The sequence below is a fragment of the Mycetomoellerius zeteki genome, unplaced genomic scaffold (genome assembly GCF_001594055.1).
Source record: "Mycetomoellerius zeteki isolate Tzet28-1 unplaced genomic scaffold, Tzet1.0 scaffold785, whole genome shotgun sequence".
In the NCBI taxonomy this organism is placed as follows: domain Eukaryota; kingdom Metazoa; phylum Arthropoda; class Insecta; order Hymenoptera; family Formicidae; genus Mycetomoellerius; species Mycetomoellerius zeteki.
Genome location: NW_017257814.1, coordinates 130,638 through 140,939, shown reverse-complemented (window position 1 = coordinate 140,939; position 10,302 = coordinate 130,638). Strand labels below are relative to the sequence as shown.

The following is a 10,302-nucleotide window of genomic DNA, read 5'->3' as shown; positions in this document are numbered from 1 at the left end:
AAAAAAAAAACCTACCCGCTTGGGACCTAACCGTCTAGAAGTTACAGCTGAGACAGTGTCCGCTTGGAATATTTCTAACCCATGAAGACAGTGGGGTATGAGAACAGTCTTTTTAACTAGACAGTAAAAAAACCATTCTCATACCCAACTGTCTTCATGGGTTAGAAATATTCCAAGCAGACACTGTCTCAGCTGTAACTTCTAGACGGTTAGGTCCCAAGCGGATAGGTTTGTTTTTTTTTCCGTTCGGGCGGCTACGCCGCCCGAACCCAAGCATTACTGTCAATACACCCCACTGTCTACATGGGTTACAAATATTCCAAGCGGACAATGTCTAAGCACTACTACATACGTTTAATTTATTTTATAGCATTGATTTCAAATTTCGTGCACATAGTCGGTATGACAGATTTCCTAACCTGCAGAGTCGTCAACTTTAACGCTAAATATCTCGGTTCGCGAGGCAGAGCGACACTTTTTTCTGCCAGATTCTTTCGTTTTGTGCAAAAACGCATCGAATAAGCCTAATTTCATCGAAATCGGAGGTGAGGGAGGTATTCTGAATAATTACCGTATTTCATAATTCGAAATATTTGCATTTCATTTTTATACTTAAATTAAATTAAATTAGTATACAACGGCTTTAATATGCACCAGTGTGCACTAGTTCTTCCAATCGAATTCGCCATTAGTTTCATATTTCCGGGTGTCATACAGCGGCGGCGGCGCGACTAACGGTGATAACGCCGAAACAAAAGGGGAGATTGGAGGCTCTGGTCAAATCCTTATAATCTTACAACTCGAAATGACACTTCAGCTTTAGTACTGAAAATCTTGGCGTGTTCTTTTGAACTTGCACTATTCAGTGCAATCCATGGAACTCGTGCAGTGTTGGTGTGCACTGAGTGCGCAGTGGTGCGCACTAACTTTTTCCCAATCGAAAACGCTATTAGTTTACATCGTATGTACACTTAATACGGTACTAACTAGTAACTTTCTATTGAATTATCTTAATTTCGGCGATATGTGTAAACATATATGATATGTATATTTAATTAATCATTGATGCATATTGTATCAATTTAGTATTATACATCATTCTTTGAATATATCGCTGAAATTCAAATAATTTAATAGAAAGTTACTAGTTAGTAACCGTATCAAGACTGTGTTCCAAATTTACTGCCAACACTGAAAATGCTACAGTTTACGTTACGTGCACTATAGATTTTCAGTATTGGCAGTCAATTTTGGAACACGGCCCAAGTGCACGATGTAAACTAGGTCAATGGCTACATATATTAAACAAAGACACCTATCGTATAGGTCGCGGACTAAGCGCACGGTGTAAATGTAGCCTTTGTTTAACCTACGAGATAAACAAGGACATCTATTGTATAGGTCGCGGCCTAAATGCACGGTGTAAACGTAGCCAAAGACACCTATCGTATAGGTCGCGGACTAAGCGCACGGTGTAAACGTAGCCATTGTAGATGCATCTTATTATACATATTCGATATATCGATTTCATTCACATCTAAGATATCGACCGAATGGCGATTTTCGTAGTATTCTGATTCCGGCCTAAGGGTGAAATCACACGGTGTGGAAAAAGACTGCGGAATAGAGAATGCGTCATTGAAGCAACCAATCAACGGCTGCGTTCAGCAGAACGGTTGTTTTGCAACTGTTGGAAGTTTCCTTCGCGCTAATTGGATCATACTTTTAGATCTAGAAGAATGGTCCTATCTCAGCAGACAATCATAAAACGGTTGCAAAACTGTTGAGTCTGCTGAACGCAGCCAATCATAAAACGGTTGCAAAACTGTTGAGTCTGCTGAACGCAGCCATGGTGTTGTCGATAACCTCATGCAAGATTAGATACGTAGAGTTCGTAGGAGACAGAATTATTATTATCATCTACACTACGAGTTGTCACACATTGTCACACTAGTGACTTGCGAGTAACTCGATTTGATTCCAATGTACTTGAGCTTTGTATCTTCGTAAAACAGACCAACACAATCACGATTAGATCACGATTATTTGTCGAGTTTCTGATCCGCGCACACAGCACTATACCGGGAAGATAAATGCGCCCGATAGGAGGGAGTGTCTGGTCCGTAAAGAGGCTTAGAATTGTAAGAGAGTTTAGCGTTTACTAGCGCCGACAAAACGATAAGGGAAGGAAGAAAAGAGGAAGGGAAATCGCGACTTCACGTCGCGACTATTCCAAGAGAAAATGACCGTTATGGATTTTTTTGGTTGTGCCTGTTTGGCCTTCGGCCCGCCACTAGCCATGTTTATGTTCACCATCGCCGCCGAGCCCATCAGAATAATCATATTGATTGTCAGTGCTTTTTTTTGGCTCATATCCCTGCTGCTATCATCGGTGCTTTGGTACGCTGTCGTTCCACTACAACAACATCTCGCGTTTGGCCTGGTCTTTTCGGTACTGTTCCAGGAAGGTTTCAGGTAATCCAGTCTCCCTACTGCAATCTCATTTCATTACCGATGTGTATCCGATGTGTTTTTAAACAAGTTTTTATCTCTTTAAAGGTATCTCTTGTATTGGGTGCTGCGTAAAGCTGAAAGAGGCTTGGAAAAAGTCACGACGACACATGTAGCTGACAGCAGACACATATTTGCTTACGTTTGTGGCTTGGGTTTTGGCTTCATGAGCGGTGCCTTTGCTTTAGTCAATGTCCTGGCTGACGCAGTGGGACCTGGTACCATGGGACTCCGTCAGGGTTCTGAATACTTTTTTATAATATCGGCTGCTACCACTCTGTGTTTCATTCTCCTGCACACGTTCTGGGGTGTCATCTTTTTCTTTGCCTTGGACAAGAAGAATTGGGGACAGATTATCTGGGTGGTTGGATCGCATCTGGTTGTCTCGTGTATGACATTGCTCAATCGTTATCAGGCATATGCAGCCAGTTTATTATCTGCTTATATAGTATTGGTAATAACAACTGCACTTGCGTTTAGGATCGTTGGTGGACGGACGCAGTCTTTAATTCTCTGTTTCCAAAGGAACTGAGAGCTTACAAAGGTTACTTAATAACACTCATAGCAAATCCATCTCCGATGTGAATGTCATAATGACAAACATCTTTCCCCTTTAGATGTCAATCTCTAACGCGCATTCTACAATAAGTTATTATTTAAGCTTCAAGTTTTGAGCCCTAAGAAATTGGCCTGTCGTAGTCAAATGTCAAAAGAATAATCGACTATAATTGATCAGTTTCTTACGACTTGAGATTTAAAGCTTATGTAATGAATGGCTTACTGTTGAAAACCCATAAGAAAATCGTGTTCGTTACTCTATTATATTATATTATACATATTATGTAGAGAAAGGTTTAATATGCAGGATACTTTTTTTCCATTCAGATTATTAAACAAGATACTGAGTATGCAACATCATTAATTTTATGTGGCAAAATGTACTCGATGAACTCGACAATGTACAATATATCTGTATGTTGGTCAAACCGATCGAGAGACAAATCCTATAATTGCATGTTTTGAAATTAATATTTTTCAAAGCATCTCTGGACGTTAAAGTTCCAATTATTTTCTTTATAAAAGGTTCTAGCACTAGATATTTTAATCAAGCTGCTGGTCCGTCCCAATTATATGATACAGGAACAAAATAATCTCTCAATAATCCAGTTTTGATTCGGATGACGTCCAAGTGTATATTATCCCTTTATATCTTAAAGCTTGTATCCTAAAGCTTGATTTTTCATTGCAGCTATGTTGAATTTTTGATGTCAGAAACAAGGAGTCATGAATTTTCTTTCTTGCATTATATATTAAAATACTTCTTTTTTTCATATTATAATATAATATTAATATATATTATTATAATATAATAATGTATAATAATATAAATTGATAAAGTGAAAGATTCGTTTTTCGGTTCATAATAAAAATAGCTACAAAGTCGTCTACTATAAGATCTAGTTTTGTTATAGGAGTCGGAACATCTATATACATTAAGCTATTATTAAATCTATATATTCATTTATTCTAATGCAGGACAATAAAAGTTTTTCCGATATATTTTATCAGTCCATATTATACTAAATAATGGTCACTTCATAAGTGAACATCCATTTATTTTGTCATACAGTGCAAGAAAGGAAAAATGTAATTTTTCGACATTTTTCAACGTCACAATTTAATATGGCTACAAAGAGAAAACGATAAATAAAAAGGAAGAAAAAATCTAAAATGTATGCGTCCGGTGCGCTCATACGTATGTATGTATATAAGTATGCGTTTGTAATGTATAATTATTGTATCAAATGAGATGTATATTTGTGCATCAATGTGCGCCTTAAATGTGGATTCCTTGAATAGATTTAACAAAGAAAACAATAAAGTTTAAGGAATTGTCATTACTTTTTTGTATGCAAAAAGAAAAGAGAATCTATCGACAATTACACTTAAGATAATTACGTATGTATCTCTTGGCATTCAATTAATTTAATTTTCACTTATCACACATCTCGCAATCGTTTATTATCCAAATCATATTGCATTTCGTATGACATTGAAATGAAAACAATTTTTGTAAAATACTAGTTGTATAAATTATTGTTATTGCTGTTTAGATGTAAAACTATATATATCACTGTTCCATATAATATAATACATAATAATAATAATTCCAGTTATGCAATTAGTTCACTATAGAGATAAATTTATAATGAATTATTTGTAATTCTTTTCTTACAAATTTTTTAAGTATACTAAAGTTTCGAACGTATATATTCCACATGTTTGAATTTATTCATCATTTCACCAATATGTACAGTGACCATATTTTCTTAAAGAAAATGAAGGACAAATCTGAAAATTTTAGGGCTTTGTCCCGACATGTTTTCAAACTAGTTTGTGACTCAAGAATCTGTGTATTATAAAATTTTATTGCACAGTATAATCAAATTGAGATAATGCGCAGTTTTCTGAGTTTGAAACTGATTCGGCCATGGTGGAACAAACCCTTGATCTGAAATAATAAAAGGTTCAAAATAATAAAAATGAGAACTCTAGTTTGAATAAATTTAATTTAAAAAATTAAGAAATATATATATAATTAACAAAGACAAATCAAACAAGTATTTATATGCATGAAACTGTAAAATATTTTCCATCAAAATTTGCTCATTAATATAATATTAGACATTGGAACGTTAGTTAGAAAAGAATTTCCCGTAATGTCAAAATAAAGGACAGTAAAAGACAATATTGGAAAATAAAGGATAAGATTAAATTTTGAAGAAACAAATCTGAAGGATAGCTACCTAAAATAAAGAATTGTCCTTTACATTGACTTACTTTACAATAAAGGACGTGTAGTCACCATACCAATATGGTATCTTCGATAATGGACATCATTCAAAATCAAAATAATATATACCAAATCACAATAATGAACTATAAATTTTAATAGAAGTAAAAATTTGCAATAATCACAGGAGGTAAGGAATGATTAAATTTGTACAAAACTCCTTATTTCCAGATAAAATCCAAAGGCATATTATCAATAAATTGACTTGTATTTTTCTGGGCAATTGAACTTATTTTAAAAAACAAAATTATCGATTCTATTCTATAAAATTGCATTTTGGATATTTATCATGGAACAAGTCGGAATGAATTTCGATCGAAATTATTTCATCTTCCCTAGAAAATACAATAGAAATCTAGGGAATAATCAAATAATTCCGATCAGAATCCATTTCGAATAATTCCATGATATATATATATATATATATATATAGGGTGTTCGATAAGTAACGATAAATCTTTCGCATAGGAACAGACTAAACTGAGAAAAAAATCCTCTACCATTTTACAATTTTCGCAATAGTTAACAAGATATTAATTACTAAAAATTGTTGAAAATTGGTCTTCAATAATTTTTTACTCAAATACCATCAACTTTATAGAAAAACTGCAAGAGACAAAAATCGTTTTTTGTCTCTTGCAGTTTTTCTATAAAGTTGATGGTATTTGAGTAAAAAATTATTGAAGACCAATTTTCAACAATTTTTAGTAATTAATATCTTGTTAACTATTGCGAAAATTGTAAAATGGTAGAGGATTTTTCTTCTCAGTTTAGTCTGTTCCTATGCGAAAGATTTACTTATCAAACATCCTGTACATACTCTGGTTGCCGATACAGTCGAATTTTTATAAATTTTTCTCAACGGGACAGAGATTTCCTGTATTTTTTCAACTTAACCTTAAACTTAATTTTTTCTTTCCCATTATTTCACACCATTTATTACTCGAGCACACGTGCATGAAATAAAAATGCGTCTTGCATATTATCAACTTGGAACAAAAAATTCATTTCGTTCTTTTTTATTACACTAAATAGATTGTGCGTGCAATAATAATTTAGTTTTTAAGCTGCTAAGCAAAGATTAAGATATAGAAAAATATAGAGAATCTTTTCAATCCCATAAAAAAAAATATACAAAAGTTTGACAAGTAATTTGCAACATTTAAGAACTTGTTAAAGAAGCCATAAGTAGCTCCATCTTGTTGAGAAAATTCTTCCCTTCCATTTTGTCCCATCTAACTTCTTTAAAAGAACCTCCCAGATTCTCCCATTTTCTTTCTCGAACAAGTTGACCAGGAAAGAAATCCTTTCGGGGAGAATGTGCAATGGCGACTTGCACGCCCGTTTGCGGTTCACATCGTACAGCTATCATTCTACAAACATATTAAATGATGTGTAAATAACAGATAGGCATACATTCTTTCTCCCGTGTCATAAATTTGAACTATAAAATACCTATCACCAATTGGCGAAGCTAGGATACAACTACTGGCGTTTCCCAGAGGCTCCACTGAACCTAGGCCGAGGTGTGAGCTGTTTGCTAAGAATTGCCAACCCATACACTTGGCTAGAGCCTGTACCGCGCTAATTTGATGCTGATAAATCTGCGTATAAGAAACAAATATTGTGATATTTTACCGATACAATAAAAGAATGTTTTATATGTCAAATTTGACATTTTTTAATCATACGAGTTAACATTTTACAAATGTTGATAAGATAAAAACAACTGACCTGACAAAAAATTAAATCCCTTAGTTCCTGAGGCTCGTAACTCATGTGCATGACTCTACCATCGCGACACACACATTTCAGTGACTTTTCACCGACATGAACGACCATCGATGTCCGACATACGCTATCGTATCCATGTGTTAAGATATTTATTTTTACGCAGGACTGCGTCGGCGAATTCAACGCATTCCAATGTGAAACGATAAGCGGATCTTTCACTTCTTTTGCTATCGTGTCTAATACATATTCTGTACGCAAACGCATGAAAAAATGTTGTGCTTGTTGGATAATTTGTTCTAAAAGCGTCTGACTCTTTGTCATTTCTAAAAGCTCGTATCTGTCGGCAGCGGTAGGGCCGGCTATATATCTGCGTTTACTAGGCCCAAGAGGTCCCGATGCAGGATGAGGAAATGGATGATTACTATTATTGTAATGTACTTCGCGTAACAGTTGATGCAGAGAGTGCTCTAATACATGATCGTGATCTGTTTTGTGTGGTGGTGGAGCCGTAGGTTTTTTGTCGTTGCCTGTGCTATGGCACAGGCCAATTATTAACTGAATTCCTGGAAGTACCTGGTATAAATATCAAAGAAAACAAATTTTTCTTTATAAGTATAGGATGATCCAGATCACCCGTACTAGCCAGTATGTACGTAGTCTGTTTATGAATCAAAAAGTTCTCCACCATTTTGTAATTTCTGCAATTTTTTTTTAATTACTCAATAAGCAGAATATCTAAAATCGATGCATAAGACAACTTTAGGATATCTTTAAGAGTTCTTTAAGAAATATCTTAGAGATATTTCATAAAGAACTTTGAAAGACATCTTAATGTTATCTTATACATCAATTTTAACCATTTATTCTACAATTTGTAGAAATTAATATCTCGTTAATTGTTGCGACCATTGCAAAATGGCAGAAGACTTTTCGATTCAGTTTTCCATAAACAGTATATACATGCCGGCTCTTGTGGATGATCTGGACTACACCGTGTATATATTATATATTTTGTGTGTGCGTGCGCGCGAGCACGCGCGCGTGTATGTTCAGTCTGAGGTAAAGAATATTATACAAGAAACTCTTGATTTCTATTTGCAAGATACATACCGTGGCCATTATCTGATTTCCGACAACCATGTGAGGTATAGGCGCGCGTAAATGCACAGCCTCTCGCGCTAATTGACTAAACAGTTCCTTGCAAAACAGAACGTTCTGTGCAGCCTCTAATTTTTGCTGCCAATGCATATCAGTATTCGAATTATTTGCACTGCTATTAAGCAAGCTTATATTTGCACTGCACAAATCTTCTTGATCTAAACAAACGTATGTTTACTCATTTGTGTTTAATGTGTACATACTTTTCATGCACGCACGCACGCATGCACGCTCGCACACACACACACACACACGCACATGAATTGCTCTCTTTAATTTATATTACCTTTCTGACATAATACTTCGATGTATGCAACACCTTGTAACTCGCTGGGTATGGTTACGCGCAAGGCGGATGCTTTTGAATTTGAGGGTCCATGAGATTGTCCTGACATGCTGCTACCAGTATTGGGTGAAGCTGGTGGGCTATTACTATTTTTTTCTTCTTCTTCAGCTTTGGTAACTTCAAACATGCCTGTTTGTGTATACTTGGAGCCAGCTGATACATAAATATAGTACAATTTATAGTAAACAAGAATATTGAAGGCACAAACAATAAAATATAAGACACACAAAGCATATTTCAAATAAATAAAAGAAAAATAATAAAACATACCAGTTCGATAGCTGAGATCACCAATGATAGAGTTTGATACTTTCTTTAAACGCCAGTTTTGCCGTAATCTTAACAACTCGATATGAAAATCAGGGGTAGATCTGGTTCTAGCTAATTCAGCCTGACAATTTCGCAGCCTCTCAGTACCCATCATAAGAACTGACGCTGCACCTGCTAATGCCTTTTTTCTAGCATATACTTGTATCATAGGTTTTACATCTGCTGATTCATGAGATGTTGGATCTAACACCATATAATTTCTTTCCTTTGCTATTGCAAGTACATCAGCCAATACACAAACTTCTGTCAAGGCATTTCTACAAAACCAATCAAATTTAGTTTCTATTCTTTACATTGTTTCTAATTACTGAAATTATAAGCTTATTACATTTACAATACATACATACACATATATATGTGTATTGTATATATACAAACACAACTTTTTAGACACACACAAAAATCATGACAAACCTTAATTTGTTTCTAACGCTGTCCCACGGCCATAAAGAGGATTGAAACGAAGCAGGATCCTTCGTATCTTCTTCATTCTTCTCATTACCCTCCAATTGCTCCTTTTTTACCTCCTCACCGTTTGTTTTACTAAAGTCAATCTTTTGAGCAATTTTTGCCAAGTTCTCCGATAAGGTGAGAGGTCTGTAGCATAATTAATAAAGTAAAACTGATATGAAATCTTATCCCCTTCGATAAAACTAGGGTTAATTATAAGACGTAAGACGTATTTAACAGCAGACAATAATTCCATTAATCGAGCATCTTTACTATATTCTCTCTGTTGACAAGAAAATTCGTTTACGTACGCTTGGTAAATTTCTTGGCCATCGTAAGTGATTTCCTGTATTTGATTCTCAATCGGCGCTTCTACGGAAATGTTCACAGAATACGCCATTATTGTTTTCATACCTCTTCATACATTCTAAAGCCCATTTCACATACAAAAACGTAAAGCGGGGAGCACAGACTTTTGCATAACGCATAACATGTAATGCATAAGAAATTTAATCAATCAGAATTCTTTATTTCATGGAAAGGAAGGAAACGGAGGGCTTTGATTGGTACATTTTCTTATGCATTACGTGTTATGCGTTATGCAAGAGTCTGTGCTCCCCGCTTAATGCGTGGTCTACAATGGGCAGTAGCAGTAGTGAATTAAAGAGTAGGTGCAGAAATCGACTAATCGTAATTGATTATCTTTCTCACATTCGATTGTGATTGGTTGATTTCTGCGTCTACTCCTTAATCCACTATTGCTACTGCCCATTGTAGACCACGCATAAGATTGGATTCGCTACTGGCCTTACGGTCTCTATCGTGATTGGCCAATTCGCTTAAGCCCATGGCACATACAAAAACGTAAGGCCGTAAGACATAATCAATAAGCGAATTGGCCAATCACGATAGAGACCGT

The 10,302-nt window shown here is 35.2% G+C and overlaps 2 protein-coding genes across 2 annotated transcripts; one reads left to right on the top strand and one right to left on the bottom strand.

Annotated features, from left to right (window-relative positions):
• Nucleotides 1–1,838: 1,838 nt before the first annotated feature.
• aph-1 (gamma-secretase subunit Aph-1) lies at nt 1,839–3,786 on the top strand. The gene is made up of 2 exons (XM_018458829.1): nt 1,839–2,475; nt 2,560–3,786. The coding sequence occupies exons 1-2, from the start codon at nt 2,243–2,245 to the stop codon at nt 3,041–3,043; spliced, it is 717 nt and encodes a 238-aa protein (XP_018314331.1). The 5' UTR covers nt 1,839–2,242; the 3' UTR covers nt 3,044–3,786.
• A 2,320-nt stretch (nt 3,787–6,106) lies between these two features.
• MED17 (mediator complex subunit 17) lies at nt 6,107–9,795 on the bottom strand. The gene is made up of 8 exons (XM_018458824.1): nt 9,695–9,795; nt 9,348–9,530; nt 8,874–9,190; nt 8,544–8,756; nt 8,210–8,415; nt 7,100–7,672; nt 6,821–6,969; nt 6,107–6,738 (listed from the first exon to the last, which is right to left on the bottom strand). The coding sequence occupies exons 1-8, from the start codon at nt 9,793–9,795 to the stop codon at nt 6,528–6,530; spliced, it is 1,953 nt and encodes a 650-aa protein (XP_018314326.1). The 3' UTR covers nt 6,107–6,527.
• Nucleotides 9,796–10,302: the final 507 nt, after the last annotated feature.